This window comes from Petaurus breviceps, unplaced genomic scaffold (assembly GCF_028583685.1).
Source record: "Petaurus breviceps papuanus isolate PSGF00001 unplaced genomic scaffold, PetGlider_PUasm1.0 90574, whole genome shotgun sequence".
Lineage (NCBI taxonomy): Eukaryota > Metazoa > Chordata > Mammalia > Diprotodontia > Petauridae > Petaurus > Petaurus breviceps.
Window position 1 is genome coordinate 2,002,927 of NW_027187277.1, and position 21,001 is coordinate 2,023,927.

Consider the following 21,001-nt stretch of genomic DNA (forward strand, 5'->3'; position numbering starts at 1 on the left):
GGACTGCAAGGGGGAATCGAGAGGGAAGAGGGAAGAGGAAAAGATTGGGAGGGAGAAAGGAGGTGGGGACAGGACTAGGAAGGAGGTGGGAGGGCTGCCAAGGAAGAGGAGGAGGAGGAAAAGGGAGGACTCTTAGGGAGAAGGAGGATGGAGGAAGAAGGGGCAGGACTGGAGGGAGGAGGAGGGAGTAGAGAGGCCTCGGAGGGAGGAAGAAGGGAGCAGGACCCCCCCCCCCCCCCGTTTAGCGGGTGTTGGTTCGCGGGGGGCCTGGCGGACACCTCGCCCCCCCCCCCCCCCACTTTACACCCCAGTCGGTTTCCCCTCCCTCAGCCGGAGCTCCAGCTTTCGTGAGCTGGGAATCAGGAGGGGAGGGGCCCGGGCCCTCACCTTCAGCAAGGTGTCGGCCAGGTAAATGGCGCACCAACCCCCCATCACCAGCACCACCAGAGAAATCGGGATCATGGCAGCGGCGGCCAGGAAGGAAGGGCAAACCTCCCCTCCGGCGTCCACTGACCCTTGCTCCTAACCCCGGAGTTCCTACTGACAGGCCATCTGGGCCGGAACCAAATTACCGCCGGTCTCTTTGTCTTCGGTAGCTACGTTTTCCAGCCGGATACTTTCGGCTGGAGAACCCGGAACTGAGCAAAGAGCTCGCGCAGTATTTCCTCCTTTCGGCGTAATGCGTCGGCACGTTTGCGTCTGGCGCCTGCTCTCCTGTCCCGGGAATTTAACTCTCGCGTGGCTGTAGGCTTTCTCTCCCACGTGACCGCCTGTTCCCAGTATTGAATGGTCTGTATTCATTTATGTCCCTTGCTTGCTCCAGTTGTGGTCAAATATATACTTTCCACGGAATTTTGCAAAAAGATTAGTTAAACAGCATATGAATACTGGAGTTTTCTTAAGCGAATTTAGTATAAATCAGAGATCTTCCCTTTCTCACTTATTGTAATCCCTCGAAGGAATATGCAGTATGATCCCAATTAAACAAGTTTCCTGTACAGGAGCAGATAGATCTCTTTTTATTGACCCATTTTGATTCAGTTGAACAGACATTAACCTTCAGGGCAGGACACCATCTAATTTCCTGTATAATATTAGACCCAAATGTATTGAGTTACCGAAAGACAATTATGAGTTATCCAAAAGTAACAAATCTCAAGTATTCTAGAGTCTAGAATGTTAATTCTAGATTAACTTAATTAGATTTAATTAATAGAATTAATAGGATTAATTAATCAATCTAGAATTAATTAATTCTAATTAAACAGAAAGCAGTCCCTCCTCCCTTTTAGGGCTAGTGCTTTCTCTCTTATTTTCTATTTATCTTGTAATATTGCTTGCTTTGTATATGTTTGCATGTATCAAAATGTAAAGTCCTTGAGAGCAAGGACTGTCTTTTGCCTCATTTTGTATCCCCCACCTCATAGCACTGGCACATAGTAGTAGGTGCTTAATAAATGTTCACTGATTGATTTCCTGGACAAATCATGTTCCTGAAGGTTAATGTCTGTTCAACTGAATCAAAATGGGTCAAAAAAAAATATTTACTCCTGTACAGGAAACTTGTTTAACTGGGATCAAACTGCATATTCCTTCAAGGGATTACAATAATTGAGAAAGGGAATCTTTCATGATTCAGGCACTCTTCCTATGTTGCTGCAATTTTTTTTTGCTTCTCTAAAAAGTGTCTACAGTCATCTGCTACTGAGTTTATTCTTTTCTGCTGAACTTTTGTCATCTCCCAGAGGTTTTTTTGGGGGGGGTTGGGGGTGAGGGTGGTAGTGGCAGCTGCTGGGGCTTCTTTCTCAAAGGGAAATTAGATAGCTCTTTTATGGGACATCTCTGCTAGCATGCCTAGGACTAATCGATAATTTTTTAGCCTTTATTAGTTATGTTGAGTCACACCTGGATAACAGAAAATGAAACTTTAGGACAAGATCTTTTTATTCCAATATTTATTTCACAGGAAGATAGCGAATTGATGATGGTGTTAGCAATGTGTTTGAATGTTGTTTTGGCTCTGTTAATCTTTGTCTTCCCAGAAACAGGAACTGTGAAGGACTTGAGGTGGACTGGACACTGTGAGCTTCAATATGGATAAGGTACTGGACAAGGAACTGGGCAAGGAGCTGGAAAAGGAGCTAAGAGCTGCCTGCCTTTGAATCCAGGTGATGGTTGGGTAGATTAAGGCAGAATCTGGGACCATGGAAGAGGAACTGTGGAAGCTGAGAGCCAACTTCGAGTCAAGATGAAAAGACCTCTTCTTGGGTACCTAATGCTGACTGAGAAGATTATGATTTACTGTGACCTAGGGGTGGAGAGCTTGGATGTTTTTATTTTGTGTCCCTTATGGAGGCCTACTCCTTAAGGATGATTGAGTTAAGTTCTTACTCAATGATATCTTTTGCTTGAAACTATGTGGCCACTTTGATGAAAACTATATGGCCACTTTAGTGATAAGTTGTTATGTCATAACATTTTGAATGCCGAACTTTGGTTTCTGTCATTGTTTTGTCGTAGTTTGTTACTGAATAAATAGAGAGTTCACTATATCTTGTAATGAGAATCTTGAAGCTGATCACATCAGCAGTCCTCTGGAAAGCTGCTTGTGCTTGGATTTACAGTGTCTGAAGCCAGATTTGAACTCAGGAAGATGGGTTTTCCTGACTCCTGGAACTGCACCAATTAATTGCCTTTAAGAGAGAAGGAAAGTGAAAGAAGACTGCAAAGATAGAAAGGGACCAAGATATAATGAGCTTTAAATACTAAACTCAAGTTTATATTTGATTCTGGAGGCAACAGGGGACCGTTGGTGCTCATTGAGCATGGGGGTGACATGGTTGGACCTATCTTAAAAACAGCCATCTTTGTAGCTGAGTAGGTGTAAAGCCAAGCACAAACAGCTTTCCAGAAGAATGCTACTGTGAACAGCTTTCAGGATTCTGATTACACAGTATATTGAACACTCTATTCCATAACAAATCAGAGCAAAATATTCACAGTAAATCAGGGCACAGCATTCACAATGTTACAGTTTATCACAGATAATAAAAATACAGCATTCACAACAACTTATCACAGAAAATGGCCACATAGTTTTCACCACAGTGGTCACAAAGTTTTGAACAAAGAACAATCATTTAGTAACTCAATCATTAATCTCAATCATTCAATCAACTTTAAGGAGGTTTGCCTCGTAAGGGACACAAAGTACACTAGGCAAAGTTCTCCACTCATGGGGCATACCAAATTACAAATCAGTTGCTTATTCAGTCATCAATCACTATTCAATCATCAGAAAATACACAAGCCTTCCACTCCTAGGTCACTATTAAATTATAGTTTCTCACTCAGTACACAGTATCCAAGTAAAATCTTCTTTTCCACTTGACTCGGGGTGGTCTCTCAGATTCTTTGGATCCCCTTCCATGGTCCCAGATCCTACCTGGATTCACCAAACTGTCTTCTGGGTTCAAAGGCAGACAGCTCCCAGGGCCTTGTCCAAGCTCTGGGAGCACTTCCTGTTCCATGCTGAAGCTCACAGCATCCAGTCCACCTTAAATCCTCCCCAGTCTCTGTTCCTGGGAAGTCAAGGCTTAACAAAGCCACAAACAGGTTCATTCAAAGTACCAACATCACAGTCATGCTTCCTCAGTCTGTGGAAGCTCCCTTGCATGTCTTTGGCAGCTCCCAGAAGCTCCAGCTGGCCCTCAGAATCAAAATCACTTCACCCAGGTTCCCAAAATCAAAATCATTCTCTCTAGCCTGGGGGGGCCTTTCCTCTTCAGCCTCCATGAAGCTTGCGCCAAGAAGATCTGTCTTTCCTAGCCAGGGTCTTTCCTTATATACAGTATTGCTCCTCCCTATTCAGCCCCTTCCTATTAGACAGCAATAGGGGATCACACCTTCTGTTTCTTTAACAGAGCTTGATTAATTACTAAGTGCTAAGTACCTGTTACCTTTGCCAATACGAAGGGATCAAATTACATTACTATTACAGTAGGGGGTACATTGAAGTGGGGAGAGGCTTGAGATGGGGACACCAGTTTAAAGACTGTTGCAATAATCTAGATGAGAGGTAATGAAGGCCTGAATTAAGTTAGTGACTGTATAAGTGGGGAGAAGGGTATATTGGAAAGGTTGTGAAGACAGGACAAGATTTGGTAAACTATTGGGTGTTCATGGTGAGGGATAGGAAGGAGTGATGGGAAGGATGACACTAAGGTGGTAAGCCTGCCTAGGTTACTGGGATGATGGTGGTGTCATTGATAGTAACAAGGAAAGGGGGGAATCAACCATCATATCCTTCTTAAGCCTTTTCTTCTCCAGACTAAACATACCCAAGTTCTTCAACCTATCCTCATATGGTATGTACTCAAGGCCCTTCATTATTCTAGTTGCTGTGAATTTGTCATTCTCTAGGGTATCAATATCCTTTTTTAAACCATGGCTTGTAGAGACTGAGCACAATACTCCAGAAGAAATCTGACAAGGGCAGAGGTCATTGGAACCATCACTTCTTTATTCTTGGAAGCTCTGATTCTCCTGGAAACTATGGTAGGAAGCAGCCCAAGATCCCATGAACCCTACTGCATCCTGCTGTCCCAATGAACTGACAGTCCTACTTCTTTTTCAGATCAACTATTTTTAACTCACACCTAACCTTTCTTTATTTGTGAAGCTGATTTTTCTGTTCCCAACTCTAAGACTTCCATTTGCTGCTCCCCCTGCAACTGAATTTTATTTAATAAGATTCAGTTCAGTGCTCTAGTCTTTGCCTTTCTAAATCCTGCCTGTCATCTATTGTGTTAGTATCTCTCCTAGATATGTGTTATCTGACGATAATATTTTCAGTTCTTCAAGCAAACAAGCAAAAAACCTTAAGCCCATGTGCTCTATTGATATCCATATAATCAATCAATAAATCTACTAGGAATTAAGTGCTTATTTTGTGCCACGTGCTGTCCTTAGTGCTGGCAATACAAAAACAAAGAATTAAACACATTTTGACCTCATCGTATCCAGAGATTTATTTTCAATTCTGTGATACAATATGTGCATGAAATGGATGATAACAAAATTTTACTTCTTCTGCTTTTCTTATGGTTCAGATTTATCTTCCAATCAGTCAACCAGAATTTAAGTGCCTACTATGTGCCACACACTATGCTAGGCTTTGAGTATACAAATAAAATAAATGAACCAAACGGCTTACATTCTAATGGAAACAGAATCCTCTACCCTGCAGAATCCATTTTTTTAGCTTGAGAGAAATGATTATTTCTCTGTTATATTAATAACCAGTTATTGAATTAGGACTACATTTCCCCTCCTTCTGTTTCCTCATTTCCTATAGGTTATTCAACCAACCTTTGAAGGACAGGACTGATAAAGAGATGAATTCTTGGGCAGACACATACCACTGAGAAAACTCAGATCTGTTCAAAAGGTAAAGAAATTTTAGTTTAGGTGAATTGATGGATTCTAGCCATGTGGCAGGGGAGCACAGAGAAGTGTTTTAGTCAAACAGGTGTAGATAAAAGTGGATTCCCCCTTTTGTCTAGATTACACTAGATAGAATGATATGGATGGATATATGTAACTCTGAGGGTCCTTCCCTCATATTGATATTTTTGTGGTGGTAAATTGGGCCATCTTTTGTCTTAATTCTTACATCGACCTTATTCATTGAATGAGCATTGCCTCAGACAAACTGAGACCTGGGAAAACCCTTAATTTGGAAAGGCCAAGGTCACCTACTGCATCCTGGGCAGTCACCAGTTGTCTTGATTTTTGTCTTACCACTGGACTTTGATGACTTTGAAGGAGAGAGTGAGGCTGAGGACTTTGCACCTCTCTCAAACCCAATCACCCTCGTGATGTTATTGGTTCTCTTCAAGAATGAAGGATGAGGGGCAGCCAGGTAGCACAGCGAGTAAGAGCGCCGGATCCAGTGTTGGGATGACCTGGGGATCGAATCTGGGCTCAGACACTTAGCACCCACCCAGAAACACCTGGCCGTGTAACCTGGAGTAAGTTACTTAACCCCGATTGCTTTAAAAAAAAAAAAAAGAATGAAGGATGAACAACAACAAGGAAGAAGGAGATTTTAGTAAAGGTGATAAATATTCCAGTGACCCCAGTGAATGAAAAATAGAAAGGCCAAAGGAACAAGCATTTGAGATTATTGGAAAGATATAATTGAAAAGACAAAAGTATCCTGGGTCCCAGGATATGAATATTTTAAATTCAAGATTTAATTGCCAGCTGAGGCCTTGTTCTAGGAGCTCCTTTTAAAATTCTGGTGATGACTAAATTAGTCTAAGCATCAGAAACAGCATAGGACTCCCCTGTCTTCCCTTTTCTAGGACAAGAACTCTTATACAACTCCTACCAATTTAATATGTGCCACATTAGTAATTCATCAGATTTAAAAATTTAGTGTTGTCAGAATTCTCAAAAGAGTTTCTTATGTAAAGAAATCTCATTCTTTATTTAGAGACTTTGTCATTTATTAGGAAAAATGATTTTCCTTGTGAAGTTCAAATTATTTGGATTAGTTTCAAACAAATATTTTCTAGGAGCTAAATCCTTAAATTGGAAGCAGACTATAAGCCAACAAAATGGTGTATCTAACAGAATGTTTGACTGACCTGACAAATTCTGTTCTGGCCAAGTGTTAGAATGTAATTCAGAACTTTGTCCAGTTAGTTCTCAGTTCAGGACTGAATTTGAAGAGTGTAATCCTCACATATTGTACAAATATTATAGTGCATATTGTGCAAACATCATCTCAATTTTATTCTCATGACAACCCTGGGAAGTAGGTGCTATTATTATCATTCCCCATTTTACAGAAAAACTGAGGCAGATGGAGATTAAGTGACTTTGCCCAGGAACCCACAGTAAGTGCCTGAGGCTGGATTTGAATTCACATTTTTTCAGATTCTAAGTCCAATGCTCTAGACACTAACCACTTCTAAGGATGGCAGATTACCACCTAGTGTTGCCTTTGTCTAGTGTACTCCTAAAGTTTCCATGGGGGTGGGATATACCCAATAAGCTGGGAAGAAAGATCCCTCTAAATCTATGGATACCATGAGGTCAAAATTTGTGTAATTCCTTGTTTTTGTATTCCCAGCACCCAGGACAATACCTGGCACAAAATAAGCACTTAATTCCCAGTGGATTTATTGATTGATTATATGGACATTAATAAAGTGCATGGCCTGTTCTTAAGGTTTTTGTTTGTTTGCTTTTGAGTGGACCTGTGATTTCATCAGTGTAGAGACATCCCAGTAAGAAACTGTATCTGTTAACACAGATTGGTACCTTCTCTGAAATTATAGACAATTGCTTGGGGCACAGAGAAGTGACCTATCTAGAGTAGCTCAGACAGTTTGTCAGAGATGAGGCTTGAATTTAGGTCTTCCTGACTCCAAGGCCATATTTCTTTCCACAATGCCTTGCTGTCCATTGGTTGTTCCTCACTTCGGTTACATGACTGATCCATTTATTTCTGATCATCTGCCATTTTGATGACATCCTCACAACACTTCTGAACAATTCTTGGTTTATGCTATGTTCTACCCTGCTTATGTACAACGTGGATATGTATGCCTATGAGAATGGGCCTGAATTCCAATATGCCAATGGCCTCAGCCAGCTTCACCAGCCCTCTCCTGCGCTGGATGGATTCTCCTGACTCTAAACCTGCTGCTGTCATGCTCTGGTAGCTTCTATCCTCACCTGCTTTGGCCTCATCTTTCCTGCTCCTGGGTCTACTCTGTCCTCTCACAAGAATGACTACTCATTAGAGTCAGCTGAAAGGGACTGGAAACAGGAAATGACCTGGGTGGGTTGGGAGAGATTAGGAACAATTGGGAATTTATGGGGAAGGGATAATCAATCTATTGGGAAATGCCACAATCTTTTAGGAGCAGAGCCATTGCATCTGTTGGCATCAGGTCAACATCCATTTCAAGAGGTGTTCATCTCTGTTGGGATAGGGTCTCTTGTTCATCTCAGTTTGGGATCTTTTTGGGGACAGAAGAGTACCATTGGAATGGGATCAGGGTCTTACTAGAGGTGTTGGGATCTGTTGAGACAGGGCCTGTTGGGAGCAGATTGAGATCTTTGGGATTCTCTGTTGGGAGAATCTAAGGGTAATATGGGATCTAGGTTTACTGGGAGATAATGGGATTGTTTCTCAGTAAAACTAGGCTTATTGAGATCACTTTGGATAAGATCTGGCAAAAAGTCTGCATTGATTAGGGGAAAAGGCATGTAGCTCTCCCATAGTTGAGACCTTCTGGAGGAAGCTCTTTCTGAGTTGCTGCTCTCCACCTGACCATGTTTCAGACCATCTGGGCAACTTGGAGAGGGAAACCCAGCCACATATATTTCTACCATTTACTACCTGTCTGGCAGGGAGCCTTCCCTGGGCATGCACAGTGCCTGCCCAGTTATTAGATGATTGGGGTGGAAGTCTTTGAGGGACATGGAAGGGGCTAGGTCACAAAGTGGGCAGGATTCTTAAGTGGCTTCTTCACAGGGGAAGGAGAACTGGGCTGGGGCCTGGGAGGAGTGAGAGCAAGAGGTTTGAGTTCCAGGGCACAAAGGCCATCTGAACCAAATATTAAATTATCTGAGAAAATTTAAAAAAAAGTATTCTGGAGCAATGGAGATTGTAGGAGTAGCAGCAGGATTAGATTTGCAGCAAGGAAAGAACCTTCACTGAAGAAAGGCTACTGGAATGAAGATCAATAGCATGAATGTTTGACTAGATGATGTTCCGTGCATATGTGAAATGTTAAATGGCTGTTCAGCAGCCTTATAATTTGTTTCATGTCACACTGAGGTTTGATACTACTAGGAGCAGCAAGTTTGTGTTGTTGTTCAGTTATATCCGACTCTTTGTGACCCCATTTAGGGTTTGCTCAGTAAAGATGCTGGAGTGGTTTTCCATTTCCTTCTCCAACTCATTTGACAGATGAGGAAACTGAGGCAAACAGGGTTAAGTGACTTGCCCAGGGTCACACAGCTAGTAAGTGTCTAAGAACAAATCTAAACTCAGATCTTCTTGATTTTAGGCCTGGCACTCTATCTACTGAGTCACCTAGCTGCCCCAGTAATAAGTTACTGAATTCTGTTCTAATTATTTTGCCATGCATGCTATGCGTCTATTTTGACTAGTGTTGCTTTTGGTTTAAGAATAAGTTATTTGTTTCATGTCTAATTCACATGGTGCGTTGAGTATTTTAATTTTTTATTTCCCTTCTTTTAATGACTTTTATGATCTAATAATTTTTTAAAAATGAATTTTTATTAATATCTACTTCCTTATGGTATCACAGTTTTCCCAAGAACCCTTCCTTTACCTCTTCCCAGAGAGCCATTCTATATAATAAAATTAGCAACATTCCCTGAGTAGCCCTGGTGGGGGTAATGAGATACTGAATGTGAGAATGGGAAGTCCAGTCTTCTGAGGAAGAGGTAAAGCTTCTCTTAGCATTGAATCCAGCACAGGGCAATTGTACAGGTCAGGAAGCAGCAGTATCCCATGCTGGGGGCATAGTTAGTAACTTTTTGTCCTTAGGCAAATACAGTTGAGGGTCCTCCTGCCCCTTAACTCCCAGTTACCCTAGTCTACTTAAGATTTTAGTAAGAGATCATTTTTAGCTGAGGATATCTGTGAGGAAAATTAATTTTGTAACAGTGTACAGGATGGATTGGAAATCAGAGACCAGAGATAAGGAGTCGATAAAGGCCTGGGTTTGTGTGATGGTTTTTGGAATAAAAAGGAAAGAATAAATGTAAGAGATATTCTAAAGAAGAATCTATAGAACTTGTTGACTGGTGTGTGTGTGTGTGTGTGTGTGTGTGTGTGTGTGTGTGTGTGTGTGTGTTGTATGTGTGTATGTGTTGGGAAGGTGTCAGGAAGAGAGAGAGAAAGAGAAGAATTAGGGTCCTGTCCTGTCCTACACTCTGGAATCTGCTTGTCTTGCCCATTTTCAAGCTGCAATTGAAACGTATTGAAATTGAAACATAGAGAGGGAAAAAGAATTAAGGGCACTGGCCCTGTAACACTAGAGATAAGATACAAGGATATAGAATACAGAAATTTTATTGTTCACTTGTTGTAGTTGTTTCTGACTCCTTGTGACCCCATTTGGGATTTTCTTGGCAGAGATACTAGAGTGCCATTTCCTTCTGCAGCTCATTTTACAGATGAGGAAACTGAGACAAATAGGGTTAAGTGACTTGCCCAGGGTCATATAGCAAGTAAATGTCTGAGACCAGATTTGAACTCAGGAAGATGATTCTTCCTGACTCCAGGCCTAGCAGCCTATGCATTGTGCCACCTACCTGCTCCTACATAGAGATTGGGACATGAAAAATAACCTTAATCAATTTAATAATTTTGCTGAGGGATATCCATTCATTAAATAGAGGGCTAGTGACTATAGAGCCTAACTTGGGAGTCTAGATTACCTGGGTGTAAGTCCTAACTCTGGCCAATGTTAGTAATTTCACTACCTATTCAGTGCTGCAGGCAAACTTTATAAGACAAATCATAAGGCTGGTTAGAAAAAAATCCTTGCGTTGGTATCAGAGAATAAGGACCTGTTTTGGAATATATTTATCTAACCAGTACCTAGTATGTAATTGGCATTTTGCTAAGTGTTGTTGGGATATAAAAACTCCTCTCCTAGTGGACCATATGTGAAGTGCCCACCAGAAATTATACACTAAAGCTCCCTTAAACCTGCTAGAGGGGACCCCTGCTAGGTTCCTTGGAAACCATATAAAAGGCCCCAATAGTAAAGAAATGTTTCACCTGCGTTGCTAAAAACATGCCACAGATTCCCACGGATTCAGGTCTGTTTTGCTTCAATAGGAATAATACTGAGAATGTTTTTCTTCAATAAGAATAATACTGAGAAAGCTTCACTTCAATAGGAACAACATTAATGGCACTGCACCCCCTTAGAAACATACTCTGTTGCTAGCAACCACATTTTCTATAAAATTATGTCTAACAGAAAGCTTGATGCTGTCTTTCCCTCTGAGAGGCAGTCACTGGCCGGTTAATAAACACTCCTATCAAATTATAATTGATTTTGCTGTCTTACTCTTGGTTATCCATTACAATATGGTCTAGTTTGACAATATGCTAGTTCATGTCTCTCTTCTCTCTTTATTATTATTAATATAATCAGAATAGGAGGAGTTACCTGTTTAGACTACTCCAAGAAAGTATAAGGCAAAGTTTACCCATTGTAGCTGCTGTATAGGAAATCCACTTTTACACTTGGTTACTGATATCAGGTAAGTTAGAATTCAGATTTCTTTTTATATTAATCTCATCCTCCTGTATAAGTATCACCTCTTTCACCTGTTAAAAATATTTCAGGGGTGCCTATGTGATGCAGTGAATAAAGCCCCAGCCCTGGAGTCAGGAGGACCTGAGTTCAAATGCGGCCTCAGACATTTGATACACTAGGCATGTTACCTTGCACAAGTCACTTAACCCCAGTTGCCCTGCCGTCTCCCCTCCAAAAGGCAAAAAAAAAAGTTGTGGTAAATGGCAAACTAGTGGCACTAAAGGAAAAAATTAATACAGTGCAGTGTCCTAATAATAACCAGTAATTTCTCTGAAGTAATTTAATAATAATATCTAGTATTCATATGGTATTTATTGATATCTCATATTTACATATGATATCTAGTATTTAAGGTTTGCAAAAAATTTTATAAATATTATCTCATCTTATTCTCACAATAACCCTGGGAGGTAGGTGCTAATATTATCATTCTTTTACAGATGAGGATTTGGAGGTACCGTGTTTCCCTGATAATAAGACCTATCCCGAAAATAAGCCCTCCCCCCAAAATAAGCCCTATTGAGATTGCTACTGTAGTGAAGGTGATCCCCTGCGCCAATCAGAGCTGCAGCAGTGAGCGTGTCATCCTGTTCTTCCCCAGTGATTTGCTTATTGAATAAAGGTATATTTTTTTGTTCACATTTACCTGTTTATTAAAATTGCTGTCAATGTTCATTAAAATAAGCCCTCCCCTGAAAATAAGCCCTCTGGTGTTTTTCTGTCCAAAAAAAAAATAAGACAGTGTCTTATTATCGGGGAAACATGGTAGACAGGTAGGAAGTGACTTGCTTAGAGTCACACAGGTAATTAGTGTCTGAGGCAGGACTCAAAATCAGATCTTCCTGACTGCAAGTCCAGCACTACTGCACAGTCTACCTAGCTGCCCTTGCTATTATTTGAAGTAGAAAAATAAAGGAGAATTTTGTAGCATCGTTTAGTTGTTAGGTGAATCATGCTTTTGAAGTTCATTTCCCAACTCTGCTATTTCTTTACCCTGAGACTCAGGCAGAAGTCATAAAATCTCCCAAATGTCACTTTTATCTATAAAAATAGAATATAAAAGCAGATAATAATTGTCTCTTCCATGAAGAAGTTGTGGAAAATGTTTAAAACATTTAAATATATTATAAATATTATATAATATGTAATTTACATTTCTATTATATTATATTATTTATATATAAATATATTTTATATTCTTTTATATATATAACATATAATTTTTAAATTTCCACTGACAAATGGAAGACCCTAAATAAATGAATGCAACCAGTACTTTAATAGAACTGTGAACCTATCAATGTGGTTATATTCTGCTATGGTATATGTTTCAATTCATACATGTCTTCTTCAATGTGGTTTTTAATTCTTTGGTTCTTTGCAGAGGAGAACCTGAGGGTACCCAGTGGTTAAACAATCTCAAAGATGGGCACATTATCTATAACATGGTAGTACCCAGAGCTGTGCAGTGGGAAGGGTACTTGACTTGGAGTCAATGATGACTTGACCTTGAGTCCTGTTCTTGACACTTAATAGATATGTTATCTTGGACAGCTCATTAACTATCTCTAGGCCTCAGTTTCCTCATCTGTAAGGTGAGGAGTTGGAGTACATAGTCTCTGAGGTCTCTTCCAGCTCTAAATCTATGATCCTATAATTTTATGACACTGTGAAGTCACCTAATTTCTCTGAGTCTGTTTCTTTATTTCCAAAAATAGAAGTTATTATATATATATATGTATATATATATGATACTTTGAAAGTCTATAGGGAAGAGTAAATGCAATACAGTTAAGCATGAATAATTAATCCCATGATGTGATTAGTGGAATTGTTTGAACTTACATGGTGTATTTCCATTGGTCAAGAACAAATTATCATATTTTATGTTTCTAGCTTTGAATAGTGTGAATTTGAATATATGCTACCACTTCACTAGATTCATTATTTGAATATGTGTGTCAAGCCTTGACTATAGTAGCAATGTCAGCTTACCCACCTCATACTTGTCTTTGTGATTAATTTTTATTTTTGTGTTTTTAATGCTGACTTATTGCTGTTCCAATCTTTCACTACTTAATTGTAGTCAGAGTGTGAATTCTCCTTCTGTATCTGCTTTTTGGGCTCTGCATTACTTCATGTAAGGGATTTCTGCAGAAGGTGTGATTTGAGTTTGGAAAGACTAGAAAGAAGCCACATTGGGAAAGACTTCAAATGCCAGGAGATTTTAATATGCGTTGCTGGAGGTATGAGAGAGCCATTAGAGTTATGTGTGTGTGTGTGTGTGTGTGTGTGTGTGTGTGTGTGTGTGTTTTGGGTCAGACCTGAGCTTTAGGAAATCACTTTGACAGCTATTTGGAGGATGAATTAGATAGAGTAGGAAGACAGGGAGGGAGACCAACTGGAGCTTGTGTAATAGTCTAGGTCAGTGGTGTCAAACTCAAATAGAAATGGGGTCATTAAACCATACATAAGGATCCTTGTGGGATCCTTATTGACCTAGAAAAATCACATATCAACATATCCTATGTTCTATTGTATTTTTATTTTGTTAAATACTTCACAATTACATTTTAATATGGTTCTGGCCACACTAAGGAGTGGCTTTCTAATATTACAGACCATGAACTTCATCTGCTGTGCTTACCCAATGATTATCAGCTGACATTACTTAGTTAGATAGAGTTAATTAGCTGTTAGAAAGGAATTTTTAAAAAGTAAGATGGCATATAGTATGAAGAATTGGTATAAATATCTCACTCATCCAAAGTCTCTGATGTACTTTTTTACAATTACTTATAGAGTTTGAGGGAAAGTGGGCTCAAATTTAGGGACTATTTGGCAAAGGGGGTAGCTCACAGATCCTGAAAGTCCATTTACTCAAAGTAATTTTTTTTTTCCATTTGTGAGACAGACCCTCATGAAATTCCCCTTAGGCATGGTATAGCTTTCTGCTGAGTTCTTTGTAGATATGCCTCAATGTTGTCTTTCCTCAGTGTGTCTAATTTGTCCTTGGTGCCTGATAAGGACATGACAGCCAGCTGCTGTCATCACAGGGAAACTGCTAGGATCCCAAGGAGACATTTAACTCCTTTGACCTTCCAAAGTTCACAAAGTCTTCCTCTGCTCAAAGAGGGGGAAGGGAAAGACGTGGGTACGTCTCAAATAGTTTTGATGATTATTGTTTTTAGTATATTACTTTGAGATCTATTATTGATAAGTCCTTTTCCCACTTTTTTCGTGATTCCTCTTGAAATTTTTGACCTTTTGTTCTGTGATTGATTTCGTTATTTTTTCCTTGCTCTAAAAAGTATACCTTAAATAGTTTGTTTTTTATGGTAGTGAATAAGCAAAGTAATTTAAGGAGCATTATTATTTTGTTATATTCGTATTACCCAAACATGAGTAATTATTATTTTCAAAACTATTTAAGTTTGTTTTTATTCATGTAAAGAGTGGCCACTACATTTCTGAATTCTATGCTTGGCACTTTGGTCTCTGTTTCCCCCCTCAGTAGGCAGAAAAATACTCTGGTAAACCAAGTTGTCATTTCCTAATGATGATTCTGATTTTGATACGAAATTTTACTCCCTACCACATAAAAGTAGGTTTTGAAAAAAAAAGGCCCTGTAGACTCTATTAATCACTTAGTCAATAAATATTTAATTTGCCAAGTATACTGCTAGTAGACCATCCCTGCCTTCAAAGAGCTTACATTCTAATCACTACTATCAAGTGGTTTTCAGCAATGGGGATATTTTTTTTATGGGAAAAAATGAACAGAGATTTAGGATGAAAAAATTATCATGACTTATTTATTTATAGAGCTTCTGTCAAATAAATATTTGAACAAGCATCTCAGCTGTTAAGTGAGTATATGAATAAAAATATTTGTTAAGTGTTTACTATGTTAACTCTAAAGTAAATTTCTTATGTAGCAAGTACAACTTTCTAACTAAATACTAAAGAACAGGTATCTTTCAGTACTAGATAGTTACTAATTTTCAATTACTTGACTCAAAAGACCCAGTTAAGACTGTCTTGGTCCACTACAGAACATGTGAGCACTTAGGAGGTGAAATGCTAATCTGTCAATGAGGGCAGATCTATGCTGCCACCTGCACTTAAGCCTTAGGTTTATGCCATGCTTCCATGACAACAGCATGAAACAGCACCCAATGAAGGCAGCTGTGTAACCAGATCTGACAGTTAAGTTCAAGATAGGGGCGCTTAAAGCCAGAGATGAGTCATTTATAACCTTTAAGTGTCACTGGGCTATAAATAGCTTGGAAGATCCATGAAGGAGGGATGGGAAATCACAGTCTTCATCTCATCCTTGATTCAAGTTCTTTCTGGATAGTCTCAATCAAGAAGGGTCAGTTGGATTGAATTAAATCTGTAGACAGACCGTTGACCATTCTAAGTTTGGGTACCTTTGCCGTGGCTATCCAACATATGTAAGATATGGAATGGCATCTTCCAAGACTTATATGTACTTATGATTCCCATAAAAGATATAAGACATCATCCAGTCTATCCTGTTATTTCTAAATAGAACTTTCAGAACAATACCTTTATATAAATATGCTCACCTCAAAAATCCCAGGTCAGTACCTTATTTGCACTGGGGTGGGGGAAGGGAAAATGGAGATGGGGGAGAAGCTGACTATAGTGGTGATTAAGGGTAATTAACAACATAGATCCAAGCAGAAAACACTCTTAGGGAAAGAAGGCATAGTTCAAGTCATGGTCTGGGAGAGTAAAGAGAAAGCCATGCCAGTTAAAGCCAGGCTTTACAGCATAATCAAATGCAAGGACCATGTGAAAGTTAGAAGGAATTTGTAGTAGATTGGAGCTAAGGAGATCAGTACAGAATGGGTAAGATATATGTATACACACACAGCATGGAGGAAAGCAGTAGGTATTGACACAATGGGTAATTCTCTCTTGCAACTTCTCTGCCCAAGATAACATTCTTTTATGGTGGTGGTATGCTGGACATCATCATTCCTCACCCTGGTGAGGTGTTGCCTTAGCCACAGTAGGGGCCCAAATATTCTATAGTGTTTTATACATGCTTACTGCCCATTGCTAGACAAGATGAGTAAATTCATCAGGTACAATTCAGAGAGGCAGCTCTAGACTGGATCTGACCAACTTTCATCATTGTTGTCTCCAATTCTATTGCATGCAGGGTGTGGAGTCTGAAGTAGCACAAGGTATGAGCCTGGATTGACACAGACACCCATGAAACTTGCTGAATATCACAATGATGAAACATGGTAGGCATTGCTCCTCTCAGTCTTAAATGATTTCTTACCCGTACTCATTATACTTAATCTCATGATGTGGTTCATTTCCTGTGTATAGACTGACTTGTTGTCAAGTACACTTACCCTTTTCCCATTATCTGGCTTCCCTAAGTTCCTTGGCAAAGTTACTAATGTAATCCATTCCCATTTTCTTCACTTGTTTTTGAAGCATCTGAATCTAACAAGATGCACCAATGACCTTTCTTCTTCCCCTACACCTTACACTGCTTCACTCTGGCTAAAATATTGACAGACCATGTCCCACTTCAAGAAAAGTAATCACAAAATGAATACAAAATGTGTATAGGATAGGAGGAGTCATTTAAGAGTTTACTTAAGTAAATCAACCAATAATAATTTTATAATTACTGATTATAGACATTGTGCTAAGTGTTAGAGATACAAGTATAATGGTGACACTGGTTGATGGAGGCCTAGCAACCCCACTACATTATTCTCTTCTGATCCCAAGGAGCTTACAGTCTTATGGTGGGAGACAATATGTAAAGAAATAGGTACATATAAGGTATGCACAGAGTAGATGAAAGATAATCTTAAAGGGGAAGGCTCTAGAAGGTGGGAGGTCTGAGAAAGACAGCTCCCTCCTCTCCAGAAGGCAGTACTTGAGACTCATTAAGTATATGGAAAATATGATTCAATAAAAATAAACAAATTTTTTTTATATGCAGCATTTCAGGGACACATTTTTTTCTTCAAAATGAGGTCTACTGAAATAATAAATATCCAACTTAAATTTCTCATGCTCCAATTTATATCTCTTTTCTTTTGTTTTTGTCTTTGGTGAAATTTGGGAAGCTCTTTTCAACATTTTACATGTAACAATTTTTCCCCATGTAATTATAGACTTAAGTACCACCTCTCTTCTCTCTTCTTTAGGTTTAACACTTCTTATTCCTCTATCTTTTCTTCATTTTTTACCACCAGGGGATGCTATTGGCCACTTGCCTTATCATGTTGAATAATAACAACCTGGCCTTGACAATTCTGTGTTTACTCCAGAGGGCCCTCTGGGAAATTTTATTGTTGTTTAGTTGTTTTTTCAGTTATTCATTCTTGGTGACCCCATTTAAGGTTTTTTATCTCTTTTTTTTTGCGAAAGATCCTGGAGTAGTTTGCCATTTCTTTCTCTATCTTATTTTACAGGTGAGGAAACTGAGGCAAAGAAGGTTAACTGACTTGCTTAGAGTCACCTAACTAGTAAGTATCTGAGGCCAGATTTTTTTTTTAAAGCACTTGTGGTTAAGTAACTTGTTCAGAGTTACATGGCCAGTTATTTCTGGGTGTGGTGCTAAGTATCTGAGCCCAGATTTGATCTGGGGCCAGTGCTCTTACTCACTTCGCCACCTGGCCGCCCCTCTGAGGCCAGATTTGAAATCAGTTCTTTCTCTTTCTAGGCCTGGTACTCTATCCACTATACTATCTAGCTACCCTGCTACTCTGGGAAATAACAAGCTCTTTATGGTTCTCAGAGATCTGATTAAATCTTACCTTTAGCTCCACCCTTTCTACAGGTGGAAGTACTTTCTCATCAGTATAGGAGTATTGCCAATTTGACTTTATCCAATTAGTTCTTGGCTCAGCTGCCAACCACTGGGAGAATCTAACCTCTTTCCTTGCTAAGTTTCAATGGACTTCAATTATGAGAACATTGCATAATGGAGGTAACCATAGGAGCATGGCTTAATTGTGAGACAAAGAGAATAACATCAAATATATTAAAACAACTATTGCATAAACTATTCTCATACCATGGCAGCCTCGAACCAGTCTATCAGCAGTGCCCCAAACCTCAAGTTCCACAAACACAATTAAAATGCTTAGGCCCTATCAGTTCCTACTAGAAAGTGGCATCTGTCCTCAGACCTCCAGAGGAATTGGTGCTGAATGAATTGAGGGAGCTTTGAATCTTGGCCACTGATTTCTCCTCTAGTCACTTTTCCTCTCTTGCTGTTGGCTGTTGGGACTCAATTTTTTTTTTTGCTTCCTAGTGAGACTGGCTCATTGTCTGGTCTGTATGGGATCCTAATTATTCTCTATTGATTGTAGAGTGATTGAAAGCACTCAAGGGCAGGACCATACACTGAGAATAGTGTGCCTCCTCATCCTAGACCCAGTTCATTCTGTCCTCCTTTTATTTTTCATTTCCTTTTTATAAGAAGGTCTCCACAAATTTATTTTCTTTCTGACACTGGTGGCAAAAGTTGTGTGGGTGGGTTCCCCAGATACACTTGTTACATCATCACTGCTTCTTTCCCAACTATCTCTTTTTGTTCCCTCATTTTCAAAATGGAATAATGTCATTTAAAACAATAGAGTTTTAAAATTTTTGTTATTCACACTTGGGAGTATTGTAGATAACCGTGCAAAGCAACGTAATTGACCTTATGGCTGAAGATGGTACACACAGCAGCAGTTATTAGTCATAATGAGCTTAGGGGAGATGATGTCCTGGGAAAAGCTGGCAAAGAACAGCCAGAGAACAGAACTGAGTAAATTTCCTCTATTAATCATTGTACAAAAAGAACAGTCAGCTCCTCTGTACCCTCTTAATCAAAACAACACACCCACACTATGAAGCAGTTAGAGACCTAAAATATACACTACCCATCACTGTGAGTTATCAAGTCATACCTTATTATCAACCAACCTATTAAAAGTGAATAATATATGAATTGCATTAAAATTTTAATTTTTTAAAAGTTTTTATTTTATTTTTTCTCAATTCATGTATAAATTTTTAACATTCATTTTTTATAATTTTTGAGTTCCAAATTCCTTCCCTTCCTCCCCTCCCCACTCCTTGAGAGGACAAGCACTTTGATAAAGATGTTCCGTCATGCAAAACATATTTCTATATTAGCCATCTTGCAAAAGAGAACATAGACCAAAAAAAGAAAAAGAAATTTAAAAAAGTATGCTTTGATCTTCATTCAAACTCCATTAGTTCTTTCTCTGGAGGTGGATAGCACTTTTCATTATAAGTCCTTTGGAATTGTTCAAGTACATTTTCTTTCTGGAAAGTGCAAAGCAAAACTCTTAGCAAATACCCCTACATAGACTCTTAGGCTTAGACAATAAGGCTTCAAAGTCCTCAGTTCATCTCACTCTGACACTTTTAGTCAGGATTTTTTTTTTCTAGAAGCACCTAGAATGTTCTTTTACATTGAAGATAAATCTGAAGTAAAGTTTATTTTATTTTATAACATCACATGGTTTTTGTGAAGATCAAATAAGATAGTCTATATCAAGCCCTTTATAAGCCTTACAGTGTGATAGCAATGTTACCCATTAATATTATTGTTGTTGTTGTTATTATTTCTTTTTTTTTTTATGTTCTTAAAAACCAGAGCAGTCTGTTTACTCTAAAATTCACACCTCAGAAAAACATGGGGTCAAAAGTCCTTGGAAGAAAAGAAAGGGAAGAAGGGACAAGAGCCAGGCACAGGGGAGAAGCGAGGCCTAGCCCAAGACCCGATCTCTCATCAGGAGCCAAGCTCAGCCTGGGACCAGCTCCAGCCCAACTGACCCCTCCTTCTCCCTAGTTGCACATTGTCTAGAACGCCCAGTGAAGAAAGGCAGCAAAGAGACAGCAGCTGCCACCCATTGTGCCAGAGGAAGGGACCAGGCTCTGGCCATTCCTGTAGGCACTAAGGTTTGGGAGAAGAAAAGAGCCGAGAGGCAGGGCAGGAGCTGCGGGGCGCAGCCCAGCTAGCCATCCAGAAGCTTAAGGATGCTCTCTCACTCCTTTAGCGTCTTCCAGGCCTGGTCTTTCTCCTTCTTGGTGGGAGTCCTCTTCTTCTGCCAAGCAGCCATGATCTTCCGGAAGGCATCCATGACCTTGTTGTCTGCCATTTGGACCCGCTGCCTCAGCTCCTGACGACTCACTTCTTCTTTGGCCAACCTGAATGGCTTGTTCTGATTTCGAGGGGAGGTACTGGCACCGTCAGCACCAGACTCCTTGCCAGACACATCTGGGATGGGGGAATCTTCCATGGGGGAGATGATGTTTTCCTCCACTAAGGCCTGAAGGAGTCGCAGAGTCAGGGGGCCAAAAGGACACCCATCTTCAGGCTGCTCATGCTGGGCCTCTGATTTCTTAAGCAACACATCCACATCTTTAGTGTCCAATTCAGTCAGTGGTCCCATAATGCCTTTCTTCTTGTCAGCTACAGCCACTGCCCCGGCCCCATCCTTCTGTTCTTCCAGTAAATCCTCCTGGGCTGTATCAGCAATTCCATATTCACAATGCCTATAGAGATTACAAATATGCTGATATAATTA

General features: G+C 39.7%; 1 protein-coding gene, 1 long non-coding RNA gene and 1 pseudogene across 4 annotated transcripts in view; 1 reads left to right on the forward strand and 2 right to left on the reverse strand.

Moving 5' to 3' along the window:
• MBTPS2 (membrane bound transcription factor peptidase, site 2) overlaps positions 1-589 on the reverse strand; it is a 47,412-nt gene extending 46,823 nt beyond the window's left edge. Inside the window, exon 1 of the mRNA XM_069063417.1 lies at positions 388-589. Within this exon, the coding sequence (XP_068919518.1) occupies positions 388-462 (75 nt within the window). The 5' untranslated portion in view covers positions 463-589. The remainder of the gene's footprint in view (positions 1-387) is intronic.
• Positions 590-665: 76 nt separating this feature from the next.
• The window catches only part of LOC138142379 (uncharacterized), a 21,101-nt gene continuing 765 nt past the window's right edge, over positions 666-21,001 (forward strand). The window contains exons 1-6 of one of the 3 annotated variants that reach the window (XR_011163417.1): positions 674-789; positions 4,423-4,557; positions 5,357-5,449; positions 16,582-16,669; positions 17,864-17,917; positions 20,068-20,207. This is a non-coding gene — a long non-coding RNA (uncharacterized lncRNA). Of the gene's footprint in view, positions 790-4,422; positions 4,558-5,356; positions 5,450-16,581; positions 16,670-17,863; positions 17,918-20,067; positions 20,208-21,001 lie in introns of those variants that run through there. The other 2 variants (XR_011163418.1, XR_011163419.1) reach the window with 2 other exon arrangements.
• LOC138142378 (transcriptional adapter 3-like) overlaps positions 20,429-21,001 on the reverse strand; it is a 1,920-nt pseudogene continuing 1,347 nt past the window's right edge.